Raw genomic sequence first — 21,982 nt, forward strand, 5'->3', positions numbered from 1 at the left:
TAGTACCATCGTATGGCAGTGTGAATTACAGAGTAATATATGAATGAATACATTCTCACTGGAAAAGAAATAAGCCATTGGTATGTATATAGAATAAATCAGGAACATCGACCAATCTACCTCTGAAACAGTTTGGAGGGTCACTTTTTAGTCCATTTCTATGCATTTTATAAATACAATATACACATATGCTCTCTCTCATGCAAGCTCTCCCTTAAGCAGAAATGGTATCACCCCACAATCATTGTTCTATAACTCATGCTTTTGTGTTAAACAGTCTATCTGAGGAGTCACATTTCTTAAATCTTTCCTTTATGTCTTCTGGGTTTTGCCTCTTATTTTAGAAGTTCTTCCTGTACCCCACTGGGTATTCCAATGGATTTTTAAAGTGAGGGCATAAATGTTCATCTGTGGTTGGACGGACTGGGCAGGCATTTAGAACATGACCATCTGCTGGCTCAGAGGTGGGGTAAAGACAGTGACTGTCTTGATCAGGGCTCTGTGCCAACACCTCTCTGGTTTCTCATAGGTGCTCCTTAGAGCTTCACCTCTCCTTGGCCCCTCCCTCTTCCTGCCCAGCTTTGTCTTCCCTCCTGGTCATCACTCTCTTTGCTTTCCAGGGGACAACAGTGGTTTCCTGGTAAGTGGAGGGGGCACATGGAGGGTAAAGGGGGATGGGTGGGTTCTAAAAACATTTTTCCTTTTAGTATGTGAGGAGAGTAGGTCTGGGTCTGTGTCTAGATGTGAGGGTATAGGCAACTGAAATGAGAAGTAACCTCCAATTTTATGCTAATTCAGTTCAGAGAAGTCAAGGGGAAAACTGTTTCTTGTGCTTTGGAAATTTGATCAAGCATCAACATTTTGATAAATGGTCAAAACTGGTCAGTGATCTAAATCTCCTTTATCTTCAAGACCAAAAGAAAAGGAATGGCAAAAGCTGATGAGAAGGTGTGGTCAAATTTTGAACATTTAGTTACCAATTACCTAGTTTATATTAGCGAAATTTTTTTTCTACCTTCTACTTTCTATTGCCTTTCCCCCCAACCCTTGCTGCTTTTTAGCCCTTCCTAGCACCTTAAGATGGACAGGGGAGAGAAAAAGGGATGGTATTCCAAGCAATCAATTTTTCCACTACAGTGGAATCATATCTTATGTGAGGGGTTAATTTCCAAAGGGAGAACATAAGGTCAAAATCACATGCAGTCAAAATTATCTTTGAAAGGTCCTTTGATGGGCCATAAGACCTGGAATATACCCACTTATGTTTTGGTTTTGTTTGTTTGTTTGTTTTTGCCTATGGCATTGAAACAGGTTATGTTTCTTCAACTGAGCACTAGATAAAATAATTGATTTGAAAAGGTGAAGGGAAAATAAGCACCTTTAAACTCTAGACTGATGTTCTGTGTGGTGAGATCAAGACCAGCTACATAATTTGCAAGGTCCGGTGCAAAATGAAAATGTGGGCTCTTCGTTGAAAAATTATGAAGAATTTCAAGATGGCAGCAGCAGAGCATTAAACTGAGTGTAGGGCTCTTCCAAGTGTAGGGCCTTGTGCACCTGCTCAGTTTGCATACTCATGAAGCCAGCCCTTGGTAAGAAGCTTGGAATGTAACCAGAAGCTTGGAAACTGAGATCAACTCAGGAAGAGAAGCCTCACAACTCCCATAGAGAGAACAGGGGGCAAAATCACTGTCAGTATTTAAGTTATTCTGTTGTGCTCCCTGCACCCTGTCCCATCTGAGGCCATATAGTTGAATTTATACTGTGCTAAATCAGCACAAGATGCAGCTCCTCTATATAAGTTAAATGGTTGAGAGGTTACAAATCCATATTCAAATTCCATTAGGGGATCTTTTGATTTTTTTCAAGGGCTCATTATAATTTAAAACTCAGATTTATGATGTGTAAAAAGAAAATAAGTATTTCTAGTTCTTCACCTGGCAATAATTTTGATCAGCCCTTTGTCATGTATGTGCCAAAGGCAATAGAACAAATTTAGACTGTTGCATAATTCATAGTAAGCAAACTGCATTACTGTGAATTTTCTAAGTGGTTCAAAAAGGAAAGTTAGAAAAATTAGGTGTGAAAATAAATAAAAAGCTTACTTACTAAAGAGTTTGCCTTTTAGACATTTCCCCCAAAAGGTCATGAACATAATCTGAGCAAGGAAGGTTTTATTCTATGACTACCTGAGCTCTCTGAGCAAGAATGTGATACAAGGCTCATTTTTTAGGGGAACTGCCTAATTTTTTATAGTACTATATTTTTCAAAGTGGCTTTTTATAAACAAGCCAGACTGAGGGCGGTTGGTCAGGTAATTGACCAAAAGGTTTCCAGATAGCAAGTTATTTAATGTCAAAGTAACAGTTGATTGTGTTTCCAGGATATTTTCTCTCCCCAGCGTTGGTCACTGATGTTACCCCACTTCCTCCACCTTAAGGTTCTCACCCCAGCACATGCTGAAACTTGACTCATCTGCTTTGAAAAAAAAAAAAAAAATGCTTCCTTGTGGTTTTGAGAGTTACATATTTGAGCTTTGAAATAAGTGCCATGCCTAGGGTCAGGCCGCTGGTCACCCAGGTAGACTGGACAACTTTCCTGACTCATGCTCACCTGTTCCAAGTTATGTAATAACACAAAAACAATACTTAACAAGTGCCTATAAAGCTAACAAAAAGAAGCAAAGCTGCAATGTGTCATTGTCACAGTGTCCAAAAGTTGGGGGGATATTTTTGGTTAATCCTTCTATTGTGGAGTTTTTAGGGTGGTGATGACCTTTGAGTGGTGGTTGTTATTTGGCAAGAATCGAAATTGGAGGCTTCTGTTACCCTGACTGCTGATTCCAACAAACAATAGAAACCAGGGCAGGCTCACAGGAAAGAACCTATGGGTGGCAACAGCATTTTATCCTTAATCTTTTGATTTGTATCAAGTTGTATATTTTAGAAGGGAGGGGAGAGTGGCATAAGGAGACACAAATACAAATTTACAGAGCTCAGCAGCCAAGTTTGTTCAGTGATTTGCCTGATAGTTTCAATAACTAACACTGACTAGTGTTTACTGTGTACAGCTGTAAGCACTTCAGATGCTTTATCTCATTCCATCCTCACCATAACCCAATGAGGTAGTTATCATTGGTTATCCGTTGACCAAGATCTGCTGGGTAGTTAATGTCAGAGCCAGGGTTGAACCCCAATCTGAATTATTCCATCTAGGATGACTGGCTTTCTATCCATCTTTAAAATGTTGCCTGTCTGGTTTATTCTAGAACCAATTTTGCCTCCACGGTTCAGACATGGTTTCAGCACGAAACAGAAATACTTCAGCCTATAGAAAATTCACTTAACATTCCTGCATGAAACTTTCTCCCAAATAATGCCAATTTACAGAAGATACAGTGGTTTTTACGTGTGCGGTTAGGGAATGGTGTTTCTGTACATCCACAAGATACACACCCACAAGAGCTGAACAGAACCCGCGCTAGGGCTGCTTATTTACATTAACCAATGTCGAAACTTTTCCGGCAGAGAGGTGCTGCCCAGAACTTCAGAGGAAGTGAGAGGTTTTATCTTTTGCGTGCACACGAAGTTTACAGTTTACGTCTTCAGACAACCTGGGAGGGTGTGACTCCCAGGAGCTAATCTTTCAGTCCAGCCATATGCAAATCTGGGCCGGTGTTTCTGTGGAGGTGCAGACAGAAATGTAGGTGACAAGGTTGGTTGCTGGCGCACGTGGGAACGCACCTGCCCCGTTGTCTGTTGGGTTGTGAGTGTCTGTGCGGACGGCGTGATAGTGGGCACCCAATTTGGATCGCCCCGCCTAGATGAGGGGTGTTCCAGTAGTAGAAGTTCCACCCGCAGCCGGGGAGCTTGTACCATTATCCACCGTGGTGCGCCCCGGAAGCCCAAGCCAGGCCCGCGCTCCACCAACCCCGCCACAAATGGACCCGCAAGCAGCCTCGCCCCACCCCCAACGCTCCCGCTCCGCCCCAGACCCCCCGGACACCCCCTCCTCACTCGGCTCCGCCCCCCAGCGCCCGACAGCCCCGCCTCCAACGCCGGGCGCTCCCAGCGGCACTGCTGCCCCAGTTCCGTAAACACTTTTCTCCCCGCCCCTAGCAGTCCCCGGACCGCACCACTCGAAACCCACGGGGGGGGGCGGTTTCCTCTCGCATGCAGAACAACGTCAATCCAAGCGCTTCTCGGCCTCTTTCATCAAACATGAGGAAAACTGCTCTGTAGTAGGTCAGATGTGTCAGAGCTCTGCGATCGGAGCATGAAGTTACCTGGATTTCCTCCCCTCCCGCGGGCCGTCTTCCCCTGCTCGCCGGTTACACTGCTCCGCCGTGGCTGTCTCCTCAGAGTCCCTCCCGGCCCTTTAAATACCGCGTGGGGCGGGAGCGGGGGGGGGGGGGGGGGGGAGACCCGGGGGGGGGGGGTTGTTGGACTGGGGGGTTTTCGGGGGGCTTGTGCGGTGCTCGGTGAGGGGACACCCAGAGACCCCTGACCCAGGCTCACTCAGTCGCCTTTCTCCTCCTCCTGTCTCTGCGCGGGACCCGGTGCGTATCCATCAGGGCGAGGGGGTCGCCGGCTGTGAGGTGACCGGCCCGGGTCAGTGGACCCGGACACCTCGCCCCAGGGCAGCCCGAGGGCCTCCCCCGACCCACCTCGGAACTCTGTCCTGGGACTCCGGTGCCAGGGGCGTTAAAGCCCCGCTTCTTGCTCCCCCCATCCCCTTGTTTGACCTCGAACCGGCGTCCCGCGTGGGAGCGGGGCGCGGGCACCGAGTGGCCGCCGCGGGTGTTAGCATAGCCGCGGGCTTCGGGTCCCGGAGGCGGCGGGGTTGCGGCCGCTTGGCTACTGTTTACGTCCTGCTGGCCCCATGCCAGCGACAGCGCTGCGAAAGGCTTCCCACCAGCCGGGCTCCGGGTGGGGGCCCCCTCTCGCCTGCGACCCCCGTCCAGCGCGGGTGGGCGAGCGGGGCCACGGTGGGGGCCAGGCGCGGCGCGAAGCGTGTGTTGGGGGTTTGTTGCCGGGGTTTCCCTGGCACTCGGCTCGGCCTCCGCCGTCCCCTCCCCCAAGGGTTTGTTTTGACAGGAAACGTGCTGCTGGAGGGGAGGGGCGGCGGGAGGGGGGCTGTGCAGACTCCCGGTGCCTCCCCTCGAGCCGACTGTCAGGCGACGAGGCGGGAGATGCCGGTCAGGCCCCGGGCTCGAACCTCTGGCCTCTCGGAGATGGCTTGTGCTTCCCAAAGCCGCGCCGCTGGATGGCACCACTGGGGGAACAGCGCAGATTGGAGATGGCACGAGGACGAACAGGGCTCTGCGTTTTCGTTAGTATTGGGAAAAACCATTAAACAAGCAATTTCACAATGATATAAAGTTTCCTTTTAAAATAAATGTATTTAAATGCAAAAATCTAGTCAAGATAGAAGTGATTGATAAATTAGGGTAGAGATGAGGATGGAGATGTGGAAACAGGCGTCAACAGTGGTAGCCAAATGACTGAAGTTTGGGAAATAATTGTCTTAGGTGGTTGTCCTGTTATTTTAACCTTGAGAAACCAGGCAAGTTGTCCTTGTCCCCAGTGGGCCCCTCCGCCCCCAAGATCCCTGTGGTCTCATGGCCTCCAGCCCAGCCAGAGACCCTGCTCTTTGCCACCTGCCGATCAGAATGAGGTAGGTTATCGCAGTGGTTCCCACTTTAGGTGGCTCCCTGCCTGCCTTGTCCTCTTGCCTCCAGGGATTTCATACATCACTCTGGCAGCCCGTGGGTTGCCTCGCTTGAAGTGGCCCAGGGCTGAAGATACCCAGTCATGTGTGGAAGCAGCTTCAGTGCCATTCTGTGAGGGGTTGAGGCCCCCAGAGGAGGAAGCACAGGTATTAAAATGGCCAGCCAGGGGTGGGAGGAGAAGTGTTTCCAAGTGTGAAAAGTGCCTAGAAATCCTTCTCCCTGATGCTGTAATGTTACGTGTTGCATGAACATCTGCTTTCTTAGACAATGCCTGGCTTGTTGGCTTTTTATCTAGCTCTTTGTTGGCTCTAATTTGATGAAGACCCGTATTCTCTAGCTGAATGGAGCAGGAACCTCTCTCTGCTCTGTGGTTTATGCCTTGCTGCATATGAATAACTTTTTAGCACTGCTGTTTGGGACTGGTTCTAAAGCAGCATTTGCAGAAGATGGCAATTTTCCACACCATCTACAATTTTTTTTTTCCTTCAGAGCCCGGTCTTATTCTTCTGACTCCTTGCCCTTTACTACACATATGTGAATGCTTGTCTTTGCATATGACCTTGACCTGGTCTTCAAGGATGACATCCACTAGATAGCTCTTGAAATTTCTCATTTCCACGACCCAACTTTAACTGGTTGGGCTCCATTCCTTGTCCAGAGCACTGCTGGAAAATCTGAATAATTCACCTCAAAATGTTTTTTATATTAGTTGTAAGCAGTTAAGACTTCTGATAATATGTGGGTTTTAACTAGGGATTTTGCAGTACTTAAAGAATGGCTCCCTGATAGAGGATTTTCATTTACTCTAGTGGGGTGGTTGAGAATTATTTTGGACAATAGACTCTTTCAGTGATGCCCTTCACGGTATAGCACTTTGAGCTGCCACCCCGGGGTAAGGTCAGCTTATTACCACATATGCAAGTATCCACGTGGTGTTGGGTAGATCGATTTGGCAGACTGAGAGTGGAAAGAATGAGCAGCACACCAAATTTTCTCCAGCCATCCTAGAGTGGTAGAAAGCATGGGCTATAGGGATCCATGGCCTGGATTTCGGTTGTGCTTCTGCCACTGCTGTGAACCCTAGGGCAAGTAATTTAACCTCTCTGAGCCTCAGGTTCTCATCTGTAAAATGGGGATAATAGCAATACCTCAGCTAACAAGGTTATGATAAAGATTCAAGGAGATAAAACACTTACAGCACTTATGGGGGCTGGGATATAATAAACACACAGTAACTATTAGCTCTAATTGTTATTATTTACTATCAATGAGCATTAAGAAAGTGGAAAGACACAATGTAAACATTTCTTTAAGCTCTGGAACTCTGAGTCTTTGCTAGTTTGAATTATAGGTGCCTGGGAAATGTGTTGAGGCAGGCACTAGGAATTGGAAAGGGGAGAGAGACACAGTCCTTCCTGCAAGCAGCTTAAAATTTAGTGGGGAGGCAGATATGTAAATAGCAACTATAGTACTTTAAGTGACTGCATAATGGGAATATGAGCAATGTGAGTAAGGCAGGAGAGAAGGAAGCCCCAAATTGTAATATGAATAGGAGTGTGGCTTAATTTGTTCTTCAGTGAGACTCCTCTGGCTCCCCCTCTATCCCAGGAAGTGTTCTCAGCTCTAGATGGCTAATTTAGATGGAGTGAGGATATCAGGGAATGTCACTTTGAAGTTGTAATGTTTAATTTCAAACCTGAATGACAACAAGGAGCCCATCCCATGGAGATCAGGGAGAAGAACATACTACAGGAGAGAATAGCAGGTGCAAGTGCTCCAAAGTAAGAAGTTTGGCATATCTGAGGAAACTGAAGAAAGCCATTGTGTCCGTAGCAGGAAGGGTTAGGGGAAGAGTGATACGGGATGGTGTAGGCAGAGGCCAAATCACAGAGGAATATAAACCATTGCCAGGAAACTTTTTTTTTTTTAAGATTTTATTTATTTATCAGAGGGAGAGAGACAGAGGCAGGCAGAGGGAGAAGCAGGCTCCTTGCTCAGCAAGGAGCCCGATGTGGGACCCGATCCCAGGACCCTGGGGTCATGACCTGAGCCGAAGGCAGACGCTTAACGACTGAGCCACCCAGGCGTCCCTGCCAGGAAACTTCTTAAGAAAAGGGAAACCACCTGGAGATGAACTCTTAAAAGGGATGATTTATTGTGCCTCTTCTGAAGGGCTCTGGCCTATTTCCTGTTTTATTCTCTAGACACTGTTCAAGAAGGACATTGGGACAAGCCAGACTGTCTAGAAGAGCTTTTGTAATAGAACAGTATCTAAGCTATCCCAACAGTGGGAACAATCAAAACTAAAAATTACAGGAGCCCAACTGTTCTGAATTAGACTTGAAGTTTTGGTTTAGTACTTCTCTTTTAATCTTTTGCTTGGAAATAATTTCAAACTTACAGAAAGGGTTGTAAGAACACTACAAAGAACTTATTGTCTACCTTTTACTCATATTCATCTGTTAACATTTTGCTCCATATGCCTTATTGTTTTTTCTTTTTCTCATTAAATTAGTTGAGAGAAAGTTGCATACATCATGGCCCTTTATTCCTAATATGTAGTCACAGTACATTTATCAACTTTAGTAAATTTAACATTGTAATACAGACAGTAAAGTTTGTAACAGTGCTGTTAATTGATCCAATAATAGCGTTTTTTCCCCCTTTGGTATAGGATTCAGTCAGGGATCATCTGTTGCACTCAGTTGTCAAGTCTCTTTTCATCTGGAACATGTCCTCAGCCTTTCTTTGTTTTTATGACATTGACATGTTTGGAAATCATAATTTCTTTTAGTAAGAAAATAATAGTTGACAATCTGTCAAGCACTTACTAGGAGCTTAAGTACTTTACATAGACTATTTCAGTTAATCTTCACAACAATTGTATGAGGTAGATACTATTATTAGCCCCATTTTACAAATAGCTGAGTTCCCTCTCTCTAGTCAGTAAATACCAAGAGTCAGGATCAAGAACCCAGTCCACCTGATTCCAGAGCCAGTGTTCTTACTGCTTCGTGGACAGGTACATTGTCACTGGTGGATCTTTCTAATCCTGAATCTGTGCTGGACCATTTGCAGATGAGTTTGCTATGAAAAGGAAATAAAGAAGTAAAGTTGGTAGTGTGGACACAGGCTAAGGAGTCAACTAGCAAATTAAAAAAACCCATTTCCCTTCTATCTGTCGTGGGACACAGAACTATCCCCTTTGGGATCCCTGTACATTTCCTCATCTCTAAAATGTCAATGATCATATTGCCATTCATTCAACAATAAATGTTTAAGTGTCAGCTGCATCCCAGTCATTGGTCTTGGAAGAAATTATATAATATTGAACTTAATTAAATGAGAAAGAATGTAGTAAGAATGTGATTATTCTCCTTGAATAAGGAGACCCACTGTGTGTTGGAGGCTTTGCTTGGAGTTATCCACTATTTTCACCTTTGACTTTATCTTTGGCCAGTAGTAAATCCTCCAGGTAGGATGAGATGTGGTGTTTCTTAAAAGTTGTGTGGTTTGCTTGTGATTGGCGGTGGTGAAAGTTAAGTGGGTCTAAGTTTGTCAGTATGAGAAGCATTACCTTTCTTAAAGAAATAGACTGGTTTTATTATCACTATTCTAAGAGAGAATCCAAAATAGTTTTTAAAGCCATCTAATTACCCTCAGTGCCTTTTGAGTCAAGTAGCTTTGTCCCCAGATGACTTATATGGAAACCCGAGACCAAGAAAAGTAAGAACAGATGTGAATGAGCTTGCAGAAGACCATTTGCACTGGAATGGGCCTTTTGCTTTCAGCTTTAGTATCTCAGACAAGTGCAAGAGCTCTGTCGTAGGTTAACTAGCAGTCTTGTTTATCTGTAGGGGAATATGCTTTTATCATCTTGGGATAAAACCGTTCTCCCTTCTAGAGTTTTTAATGCCTGAAATGATAATAACAAGAAAAAATGCAAATAATACTAATAATAGCAATCATCTATATCCTGTTTTTTCTGTCAGATACTGTTCCAAGCACTCTGCATATATTGACTAAATGTTGTCCCACACCAACCCTATGCACTGGGTATTATTAGTATGCCTAGAGGAGGAAACAGGCAATTTCCTTATAGAATAATAATGGGCATTTGGGCTTCAAAGGAAAGTTTCTCCTTGGATGAACTAAAGCCCAGTTGTGCTATGGAGGCTTCTACCATCCAAACAAGAGTGTCTAAACATTTTGAAGCTTTCACATTTTCTGTTGCATTCCCTGTGCCAGAAACTCTACTTCCAGTGAATTTTTGGAAGGAAACATGGTTGCACATTATTAAGTATGTCTGCCATGAGCACATTTAATTTCTCAGAACTTCTAGTGAAGCCTCATGGAACTCTGGGTTTATAGAATTTTAGCAATTCCTAGCTGAAAGGGACCTTATAGCTGGCCCAACCTGCTCAGAAAACTGAGGTGAAGCGAGCCGATGTGATGTGCATAAAGTCACATAGCAAATTAATGACAGAGTCAGGCCTCAGACTCTAGCCTTCTAACTCCTAACCTACATCTTTTTATTTTTAAATCTTTGTACTTTGCTGCCTTGTTAAACACAATTAAGGAACCTACAAAGTGTGCTGTTCAGCTGGAGTAGAAAAATGAAATGGACAGTTATAACTATTAACCTAGTTCATAAATTCCAATGGATGAAAGCTTTTATTCACCTTTACTTGGAAAAACAGCCAAAGTGAAGAAAAATTAAGAGCAGAGCATACAGAGCACAGTTGTTATGGTGGAATGATGGGAAAAAAATAATAAAATGGAAACAAAGTTTAAAATATTCAAATAAGAGTGTGATCAGGACCAGGGAATATTGAGTCTTAAACCTAATAAAGTAGGTTTAAGTGGTAGGGTCTCTGCTCCAGAGCATTAACTTTGGCAGTACCAGGCCTGTAAGTGTGTACTGATTTCAGTTTGCGAATGTTCTGGTTGAAGCTGTACCAAATGGGATTCAGTGATTCCGATTCAGCTGGCACTAAATGAATACTTGTCACGTACTTAACACTGGCAATGGACAAGACAGTCCCTGCCTTATTAAGGAGAGTCAGAAGTAGCCATGGGAAGGAAATAACTGTACAAGGGACTCAGCTCTATGGTGGGGATATAGGACATGTGCTGCAGATGTAGAAAGAAGAGTGTCATTCACTCTGGCCAGGGAGTAAAGGCTTCCTGAGGAAGGTAGCATTTTCAAGAAAAGCCATCAGTGAGACGTAAAATGTTGGCAAAGAGAGAGAGAGAAATCTAGACGGAAGAGTAAGTATTCCATTTAGGATTGGGGTTTGATGGAAGTGAAAGAGTTAGAGCAGACCCTTTTCTTCTGTCCTCTGTTCCCTTCCCCTCAGCAGATGGGAGTTAAAGCTCAAGTAGAAACTAGTTTGTATGTGATGAAGGAGGTTATTTCCCCACTGAGGTTGCAGGGGTTCAGGGCTATTTTATATATAGCCTGTGTGGTTGGCTTGGGAGTCTAGGACAAGGCAGACCTCTCTACATGGTAGCTTCCTGGCAGCTTCACTGGATTCCTTGCAAAGGCAGCCTCTGAGTTAGTGGTTTTCTGTTTATGAAAGTGGTAGGCCCAGGAAGGTGTACAATTGGCAGGACTGAAGAGGGTTGTTTAGGTGAGGCCGGGGCAAATGCCCTTAGGCATTTACCTTTAATTAAAGTCCCTCTGAGGTTCATCCTTGTCTCTGTTACCACCCAACGGATAAAAAATGGCACCATTTCTCTCAACAAAGGCTAGATTCCCCCATAGTCTCACCTGGTCTCTCCTTTCTTGTGCTTCCCCAGCAATGCCTTGTTTCTCCTTTTCTCATCTTCTAGCCTCCAGCACACACAGTTGTGGGTAACTGGACTTGAGACCCATGAGAGTAGGGCGCTGTCTCTTTTGTTCACTGTTAACCTTTCCTGGTGCTGCTGCATAGTAGGCACTCAATAAATATGAAAGGAATCATTGAAAAAACTGCAGGATTTCCAGACATACTATGCGTGGCTGTGTTTTCAAGTTTTTGTAGCTTTAAAAGCTCTGTATACCTCATTGCATGGGCTGGTTCAGGTTTAAAGAGATTCAGTGAACGCTTACTATCATTATTGTCTATTTAGGACTTGAGGTGCCTTCCTCCTCGGGGCCAGGTTCCCCTTAGTGTCAGCTAACACCATACATATCAGAGCCAGCTCCCTCCTGGGCCTTGGCTGAGGCTCCTGGGCTCAGGCTGGGGCATCCTATGTGCCCAGGATCTCCTTTCTAGGGGGTGACTGGGCCCAAGTGCCCTGCTCTTACCTTAGAGGCAGTCTGATGTCCCAGATACAGCACTGGCTGTAGATAGAGTCAAGGGACTAGTTTTATGGCATGGTAAGTCCCCTCGTCCCTCAGAAGCTGTCTCCTTCACTCATGAATCAGGATCTTTGGTGCCTGTTCATCGGGTAGTAGTGGGTACCAAGTCAGCTGTCAAGTGCAAACCCAGGGTCAGGCTTTAGTCTTTATATCATGGCAGTTCACAGGAAAATGGAGAAGAACCTGAAGACTTGCCAGCCAGAGATTTTAGTCTTCTCCTTTCCCCAAGAGGCTCACAAGGAACTAAAGAGGCTGATTTCAAAAATAGTTTATTTAAAACAAAGCCATAGGAACAGTAATAATAACTAACATTTGAGTGCTAAGCACTTTAATAAGGTTAATCCTATTTAATCTTCAAGCAACTCTGTAAGTTTAGTCTTTCAGCCCAGTTTTACTCAAGGTGGGTGGGTTAGTGACTTTCCCAAGGTCACTTGGCAAAGACAGCATGAGCTTCTAACCTAGGCAGTCCAGCCTCAGGGCCCCACCCTCTTACTCTTACCTTCCATGTTTTAGAAACCCAGGAAGAGAGAGACTGTGTGTCTTCTGCTCATTTTTAAAGGATCTGTTATTGCTGAGAGCTGTTCCACATTCACACTGTGTATGTCCTGAGCGAGTTCACACTTAGGGCTCTGGAGTCTCTTTTCTGGAAGGCAGTCTTGAAGGCCTGGTAATAGCCTGGCTGCTATGGGAAAGACGAGGTTATCTTCTGGGGCCTTTCAACACTGTGACCCCTGTGGGCAAAACTGTCTACACTGGAAGAAGCATCTGCGATGCTGGTGGAAGTACCACAGAGCATTGATGCAGGTCTGTTTGTCTATGCAGGCACTATCTCTGCCCACACGTGAGTGACACAAGATGCCCTTCAATGGTGAGAAGCAGTGTGTGGGCGAGGACCAGCCAAGCGATTCAGACTCTTCCCGGTTTTCCGAAAGCATGGCTTCACTCAGTGACTATGAGTGCTCCAGGCAGAGCTTTACAAGCGACTCTTCCAGCAAATCCAGCTCTCCTGCTTGTAAGCTGACAGGGGAGCAGGCGTTGGGGGGGGGGGGGGGGGGGGGGGGGGGGCTGTTGGTTCTAGACATGTGTGTTAGAATTGAAAACTCATAAATGAATGAGAGCAGAGTAGAGACTCCCCCTCCTTTCTAGATGTACCGTAATAGCACTGCAAGGGCAGGAGTAAGTGGCCGCTAAAGGTATACAACCTGCCCATTTTTATTTTCATTACTGTCTCTGATCTCTTTTGGTTTGATTATAAATCAGGTTCCCAAACCCAACCTGTCTTTTCTCTCGAGTAGTGGAAAGCTACTCCCTCTTGAGATCACTTCTTGGGCGACATTCAAGGATAAGTTCAAATTGGTCTTTTCTGATAATTGCTGATTTACATGGAAGGAAACTTGCCCCAATTCAAGGGACAGGCAGGAAGTGAAATAATGTAAAGGGCTTCCTGCTGATTTCAAAACCTGTTGTGCAAATCACCCCACAAAAGTGCCCACGAGGAGAATTACTACACTAGGGGTGTGAGAAAGTTAAAAAAGTGGCCATAGTGGGGAGATATCTTTTCCCTTGAGTATGGAAGCTAGAGGTGTGTAGAGCAAGTGTGTTTGTCTTTTTTTAGCTTTTTAATTGACATTTTGCATAGGAAATATAACACCTTAAACAGATAAAGCAAATGCAGAAAGAAGCAACTAATGTCTAATATAATCAAATGCCCACTTCAAAAACGTTTGTTCATTTGTGTTTATTTTAAATTTATACAGTCTCATTTTTAAAAATTTGGAAAGTACATAAGTATAAAGAAAAGAAAATTTTGCCCGTAGTATCACCCAAAGATGACAGCTGGTGGCACTTTGTCATATTCATTCTTCACATAGACATATGTGTGTGTATATATGTGTAGACTCTTTTCACTTAGAATTATAACTAAAACATGGGGTGCCTGGGTGGCTCAGTCATTTAAGCGGCCAACTCTTGATTTCAGCTCAGGTCATGATCTCAGGATCCTGGGATCGAGCCCCACATTGGGCTCCATGCTCAGCAGGGAGTCTGCTTCTGGATTCTCTCTCTCCCTCTGCCCCTCCCCCCTCTCAAGTAAATAAAGAGATCTTAAAAAAAAGAATTATAACTAAAACATTTACAGATGATATAACATACTTTTAATACACTAAAACTACTTCATCAAATGAATATACCATAAATTTATTTAACCATTGATTTATCATTGGACATTGAGTTAATTTCCTCTTTTTTTTTTTTTGCTGTTACAAATAGTGCTTTATGAACATCTTGGTGCATTAAGCCTTTCCAGGAATTCCTTTGGATATAATTGGATTATTGGACCCAAGGGTACAGACATTTTTAAAAAGAATCTTAATGGGACAGAGAATTGAGAAAAGAATTTACTAGTAGCCACCTAGCTTTCTGTGCTTTTTCTCACTCTTTATATTATATATGAGACTCCTCTAACAGGGTATGCAGGCATCCTAAAGAGGGGTTTTACTAATTCCGTGTATCACCATTTTTTCCTCTTCCTCCCCCTCCTCCTCCACATGGTCTTCCTCTTCTTCCTCCTTCTCCTCTGCTTCTTTGAGAAATTATTTTAGGTAGCAAAATATTGCCAGTCAGTACTGTTGTTTGAGGTAGTGATTTTTAATTAATTGAAGCTAAGAGTTCCAATAGTAATTTTTAAAAGACATGGTTTATTAGAATAATTTTTTAGAATAATCTTTAGAAGTAAGTAGAATAATTCTTTATGTACTACTTCCTACTGAGTAGGTTATCCAGCTTACCAGATTTTATTTTAATTATCTACATTTATGAAATTCTTACTTTGTTCTTCTTCAGTTATCTTATTTAATCACCTAAAGACAGCCCTGAGGAGGTAAGTTATGCCTTAGTGAAGTCAAATAATATCTACCAATTGGAAAAAATTGGAATCAAACCTAAACATTATGCTCTACTGCCTATACTTTTAGAAGTTATAGTTTTAAAAAATCAATTATTTCATCTTGAGTCTGCTTAAATTAATGAGTTACGAATTACAGAATAAAAGTAGTCTTTATCAAGTTCCTGCATAGTATGTGTAATAAATGCAGATATCAATAGGTACTAAAATATGAGGTGATTTAATAAAAATAACTTATAATAGCTTATACTAATAAGATAGTCTCTAAAACATTTGAGAATTTATTATCAATACAGTAACTGAAACTACCAAAGGAGTTCTTGAATTTTTGAAGTCTTAAGTAGTAAGCAGGGAAGTCTACCTAATTTAGTATGTATTCTTCTTATTTGTAAAACCCTGAATATATATATGTTAGAATAACGTAAATTCAGTCTGCATCAGGAGGCTTCATTGGATGACAGCTTTTCCTCCATGACATGAACTGCATTTTGTTTTTGTTTCAGCAACAAGCCCTCCCAGGGTTGTAACATTTGACGAAGTGATGGCTGCAGCAAGGAACTTATCAAACATGACACTTGCTCACGAAATTGCTGTAAATGAGAACTTTCAATTGAAACAAGACGCCTTCCCTGAGAACAGGTAACCCAGAGGTGTTTGTTATGTGTAAACTGAGCTGCAGAGTCTCGCACATACACACACGTTCACACTGATTCCTAGAAGTCTTGTATAATAGCCACCGGGAGTAAACGTTGGTTAGTTCTCTAGCAAGGTCTTATACTTGTTTTTAAAACCATTCCTCAAGGGTACATGTTACCCATAATCTTTAGAACTCAGCTTATATGTCACTTCCTGAGGGAAGCTTTTCCTGACATTCCTGAGCGTACTAGATTACATTAAATCCCCTTCCTAAAGACTCCTGTTGCCCCCCTACCTCCTTTTTGTTAGGAGGGCTTATAATTTTATGTTCAGTGTCTGTCTTTCCCATGTGACCAAAACACCATTAATGGAGGAACTATGTCTATATCGTTTGCTACTGTATCCCCATTACCTAGCAGAATACCTGACATTTAGTACATGCTCAAGAAATGTTTGCAGCTCGACTTCTTTTTTTTTTTTTTTGAAGATTTTATTTATTTATTTATTTGACAGAGAGAGAGAGAGACAGAGAGGGAACACAAGCAGGGGGAATGGGGAAGGGAGAAGCAGGCTTCCCACCGAGCAGGGAGCCTGATGCGGGGCTTGATCCCAGGACCCTGGGATCATGACCTGGGCCGAAGGCAGACGCTTAACGACTGAGCCACCCAGGCGCCCCTGCAGCTTGACTTCTTAAAAACTGATATTCAGGTTGTAAAAGATAAATAAATGTAGTGGAGCTGCCAAAGTGCTAATAGGTGATTCAGAAGCATCTGGAGGTAGGAATCACAACTACATGGGCACCCCGGTTAACCTCACACACCCCCCCCAAGCCCCCAACCCAAGGACCTCTAGTTAGAGCCATGCCCTTATATCCTACCTCAGCCTCTCTAACTTTGGTGGCTCATAAATCCCCTGGGACAAAGAGGAGAAAAGGCTTGAGGCCATAACTACAGATAACTCATCTTTACAGGCAAAGTTAGCTCACGAATAATGGCATTGAATCTTCAACCTCACAGTGTCATTTATAAATCCAGAGGCATTTCCTCTATCAAGTAAGACAAAATATAATATTTGATTCTATTTAGAGCTTTTGTGTTTATTTGTTTTAAAGCAGGAAAGTAGCAAACATAATAATTTTCCTTCTTCGAAATATGGATCATAGTCCTCCTGCTCCTGGGGTTATTATTCATAATAATCATTAATATTTTTTAAGATTACTGGCCAAAATAGGTATATCTGTTTGGTTTTCTATGGTAACTGCATTTCACCATAATCCTTTATACCGGCTCTACTGCTACGCTCCTAGGCCAGGCCACCGTCATCTCTGACCTCGACTCTTCAAGTCCTAACTAGTTGCCCTGTCTCACAGTATCCTTAGCTCCCCATAATCCATCCTCCATATCCACACGGTAGCCAGAATGATCTTTCTAAAGGGTTAATCAGAATAGATCCCTATTTCTTTGCCTAAAATCCTTCAATGGTTTTTCTATTACACTTAGAATAAGAACTCAAACCCTTTAGTATGGCAGCAAGGCCCTACTTCCAAGACCATGTCTCTTACTCCTTTCCCTCCTGCTTGCTATGCTTCAGCCACCCTGGCTTCATTGCCGACCCCGGAATACACCAGCTCAATCCTGTTCAAGGACTTTGTCCTTCTTCTTTCTGCTTTTTCAGTGTTGTTCCCCTAGATTTTCACCGGCTGATTTTTTGTTCCTCCTTCAAGTCTCAACTCAAAGGGCAATGTGTTAGAGAAGCTTTCTTCAGCCACCAGTGAAGTTAGCACCCTCTCCATCACTATCTACCACATTGTTTTATTCTCTCTTCCTTATGTTTCTGAAATTGCCTTATTTATTTTTAATGTGTTTTGTTTTTGTCTTCCTGTCCCTGCTAACAAATAAGCTTTTTGAGAGCAAACACTTTCTTTTTACTATAGTAACCACAGTACCTAAAATAGGGTCTGGCCATATTGGATGCCTTATAAACATTTTTGACTGACTAACGAAAATGAATGTTTGAAGTTAAAATTAGTGTGTTTTATGAAGTACAGCAAAAGACAATTTGAAAGTATTTATACTTTAAATTCAAAAGTTGCAAATACAGGCATTAGTGAAGGCACTTTAGGATCAGATAGGCTCTGGGTTTGAATCCTGGCTCTGCTGAGACCATTTCTGAGCCTCATGTTCCCCAAGGATATGATGGGGGCTAAAATGCTCACTTCAAATGCATGCTCATGGGCATCTGAGTGCCTTGAACGTAAGTATTTTGATAACAGGGGAAATAGGAATGCTTCCTTCCTTCATTTTCTGCCATAGCTGGAAAATGTGAGCAAGGAAAGCAAAATGCAAACTTAGGACAATTACCTTTATTTAAAAATGAAATGGCATATTATGACCTGTTGATTTTTCAGATGACTGTCCACAAATGGCCAAGTTGTTACTTTTAAAAATATCACTGACTCTCATATTTAACCAAATCTTGTTTTGGGGGGAAAAGACTTGGCAAAATATGTCCAATTTCTGATACCCAGTAGGAACGCCTGTAAATGATTTGTTTGATCTCATCCTTCCCCACCATCCACCAGAAGATTAAAAGGCTAAAAAGTATCTTTCAGCCTTTAGGAGAACTTACATTTAAACTCTGATATCCCTGCAGGAGCTCTAAAGTTGTTATAGCTCCTTCTTGGTTGGTCCGTTCAAGCCAACTATGTGAGGCTTGTAAAGTCCAGAGTGAAAGCCAGCAGCGTTTGCCTTTCTAATTGTTCTGTAGTTGCTCAGGAGGGTCAACTTTGGAAATAGCATTTATGTTGAATGAAACTAGTCAGGCAACCAGAGTAAGTTTTAACATTTAAAGTTGCTGAGTAGAATATAGCATTTGCAGTTACAGAAAAAATTTTAACTCATACCCCTCAGAAAGCTAATTTTAATTTCTCATAGCATTATTGTATGTTTAGCTATTTATATTCCAAAAAGAAAAATTAGATGTACTTAACTATCAAATTATTAATTCATTCACCATGCATTCATCAAATACTCACTGTATGCCAGGTAGTGTGCTAGGTACAGTGGCAGGTACTTAGAAGAAGAAGTAGTTATGGCCTCTGCCTGGGAGAGATGTATGACCTTTAGGGGATGGAGACTCATAAGTACAGTGCAGGGAAATATGTGCTTTTCTTAAAACTGTTGCCAAATGTAGGAGGTCAGTAGGGGTGTGTATTTAAATGTGCACCTATTTTAGGGCATTGACATAAGCGGCGAAGCAAAGTGGCCACCTACTCTATTGTGAGCTCTTGCTAGCAAGGTTCCTATTTCAGCAGTTTGGTCCAGCTAATTTTAAATGGGACATCTCAACTGCAATTGGCAGCAGTTCACATGCATGTCTCCTTGGGGCTAATCTGTTCTATTCTGTGCAATGAAACTTCAGCTGTTGAGGAAAAAGCTACTTTGCCATCTCACTCCCAAAATCTAGAAGCAGTCTAAAGATCTAAAGAGTAGCTGGGTAAATTATGGCATCTCCTTAAGACAGAATTTTATGAACTTACTGAAAGCTATAGCAAGAAAGCATTTTTAAAATCTAGGGGAAACTCAGGACAGAATATTAAATGAAACGAGTATATAATATACCTACTGGTTATCCTCAACTATATTAAAACAATGCATTGAACCAGAGAAATATGTCAAAAGATTAAAAATGAGATTTTGGGCCATTTTTATTCTGTTTTTTTCCTGCATTTTCTAAGATTTCTACAATGAGCACATTTCTTTTATAATCAGGAAAAATAATGCTTATTTTGAAAAGCAATTCATTTCCTTTCTGTAGCTTAGCCAGTCGAGTGAAGCACATTGTCCACCAGGCCTTCTGGGACGTCCTGGAGTCAGAACTGAATGCTGAGCCTCCCGAGTATGAACATGCCATCAAACTGTTTGAAGAAATCAGAGAGGCAAGTTGATGTTGTCTGTATTGATTAGTAATGTTTTTTTCCCTAAAGACTGTTTTCCTGTCCTCCGAAGAGTATTGGAGATTCTTTTTGGAAAATTGAGTAAGTTCAATCACTGGAAGGGTGTTTTCCGAAATGCACTTCCTGGGCTGGGGTGGAGGCTAGGGAAATAGGGCAGTGGAAGGAGCGCAGGGCAATGCTTAGCACACAAAGTAGTGGTCACAGTAGTTAAGAGCACAGACTCAGGAGCTAGACAACCTGGTTTAGTGACGGGTTTAGCAAAGGCTTTCCCTCCATGAGTCCTAGTGTCCTGAGTACTTGCAGGGTAATCGTAGGAATTAAATGATATGACAGTTATAGTTTTAGCTAACATTCACAAAGCATTTGCTCTATGCCAAACACTAGATTATTCATTTATTGTTACCACAATGAAGTAGTTATTCCTGTTATTCTTACTAAATAAAAAGAAACCAAGTTCCCTTACTCACCCAAGGTCACACAGCTTTGAGGGGTAGAGAGGGACTTGAGCTGAGGTACTCTGGCTCAGAGCCTGTACTTCTAACCATGTGCTGTGTATGTAAGCACAGTGTCTGCTGTGTGGTGAATACTCAGGATAGGTTGCTTGTATAATATATAATAAATATTTTATATGTAAAGTATACGAATGGAGCCCATGGGGTATTTCCATTTGTTCTTTTTTTTTTTTTTAAAGATTTTATTTATTTGACAGAGAGAGCACAAGCAGACGGAGAGAGTGGGAGGAGCAGGTTCCCTGCTGAGCAAGGAGCCCGATGTGGGACTCGATCCCAGGACCCTGGGATCATGACCTGGGCCGAAGGCAGCCGCTTAACCGACTGAGCCACCCAGGCGTCCCTCCATTTGTTCTTCTTTAAAGGGTTCTTGTGGAGCTATGATCTGCAACTTGTTCTTTCTTTGCATGGTTTAAATGTAAACTTTTTTTTATTATGTTATGTTAATCACCATACATTACATCATTACTTTTTGATGTAGTGTTCCATGATTCATTGTTTGTGTATAACACCCAGTGTTCCATGCAGTACGTGCCCTCTTTAATACCCATCACCGGGCTAACCCATCCCCCCCCAGAACCCTCAGTTTGTTTCTCAGAGTCCATAGTCTCTCATGGTTCGTCTCCCCCTCTGATTTCCTCCCCTTCATTCTTCCCTTCCTGCTGTCATCTTCTTCTTTTTTTTTTTAACATATAATGTATTATTTATTTCAGAGGTACAGGTCTATGATTCAACAGTCTTAGACAATTCACAGCGCTCACATAGCACATACCCTCCCCAATGTCTATAACCCAGCCACTCCATCCCTCCCACCCCCCACCACTCCAGCAACCCTCAGTTTGTTTCCTGAGATTAAGAATTCCTCATATCAGTGAGGTCATATGATACATGTCTTTCTCTGATTGACTTATTTCGCTCAGCATAATACCCTCCAGTTCCATCCACGTCGTTGGCGAATGGCAAGATTTCATTCTTCTGATGGCTGCAAAATATTCCATTGTATATATATACCACATCTTTATCCATTCATCTGTCAATGGACATCTTGGCTCTTTCCACAGTTTGGCTATTGTGGACATTGCTGCTATAAACATCGGGATGCACGTACCCCTTCAGATCCCTACATTTGTATCTTTGGGGTAAATACCCAGTAGTGCAATTGCTGGATCATATGGTAGCTCTATTTTCAACTTTTTGAGGAACCTCCTTACTGTTTTCCAGAGTGGCTGCACCAGCTTGCATTCCCACCAACAGTGTAGGAGGATTCCCCTTTCTCCACATCCCCGCCAACATCTGTTGTTTCCTGACTTGTTAATTTTAGCCATTCTGATTGGTGTGAGGTGGTATCTCATTGAGGTTTTGATTTGGATTTCCCTGATGCTGAGCAATGTTGAGCACTTTTTCATGTGTCTGTTGGCCATTTGGATGTCTTCTTTGGAAAAATGTCTGTTCATGTCTTCTGCCCATTTCTTGATTGGATCATTTGTTCTTTGGGTGTTGAGTTTGATAAGTTCTTTATAGATTTTGGATACTAGCCCTTTATCTGATATGTCATTTGCAAATATCTTCTCCCATTCTGTCAGTTGTCTTTGGTTTTGTTGACTGTTTCTTTTGCTGTGCAAAAGCTTTTTATGTTGATGAAGTCCCAATAGTTCATTTTTGCCCTTGCTTCCCTTGCCTTTGGCGATGTTTCTAGGAAGAAGTTGCTGCAGCTGAGGTCGAAGAGGTTGCTGCCTGTGTTCTCCTTTAGGATTTTGATGGACTCCTGTCTCACATTTAGGTCTTTCATCCATTTTGAGTCTATTTTTTTGTGTGGTGTAAGGAAATGGTCCAGTTTCATTCTTCTGCATGTGTCTGTCCAATGTTCCCAACACCATTTGTTGAAGAGACTGTCTTTTTTCCA

At 42.7% G+C, this 21,982-nt stretch overlaps 1 protein-coding gene across 2 annotated transcripts in view; it reads left to right on the top strand.

The window, feature by feature from the left end:
• Nucleotides 1-4,415: 4,415 nt before the first annotated feature.
• TCP11L2 (t-complex 11 like 2) overlaps nucleotides 4,416-21,982 on the top strand; it is a 49,172-nt gene continuing 31,605 nt past the window's right edge. Inside the window, exons 1-4 of one of the 2 annotated variants that reach the window (XM_032416582.1) lie at nucleotides 4,416-4,449; nucleotides 12,900-13,089; nucleotides 15,483-15,618; nucleotides 19,432-19,552. In XM_032416582.1, coding sequence (XP_032272473.1) covers nucleotides 12,933-13,089; nucleotides 15,483-15,618; nucleotides 19,432-19,552 — 414 coding nt within the window. In that variant the 5' untranslated portion in view covers nucleotides 4,416-4,449; nucleotides 12,900-12,932. Of the gene's footprint in view, nucleotides 4,559-12,899; nucleotides 13,090-15,482; nucleotides 15,619-19,431; nucleotides 19,553-21,982 lie in introns of both variants that reach the window. The other variant, XM_032416581.1, reaches the window with a different exon arrangement.

The sequence above is a fragment of the Phoca vitulina genome, unplaced genomic scaffold, assembly GCF_004348235.1.
Source record: "Phoca vitulina isolate PV1807 unplaced genomic scaffold, GSC_HSeal_1.0 scaffold19, whole genome shotgun sequence".
NCBI lineage: Eukaryota > Metazoa > Chordata > Mammalia > Carnivora > Phocidae > Phoca > Phoca vitulina.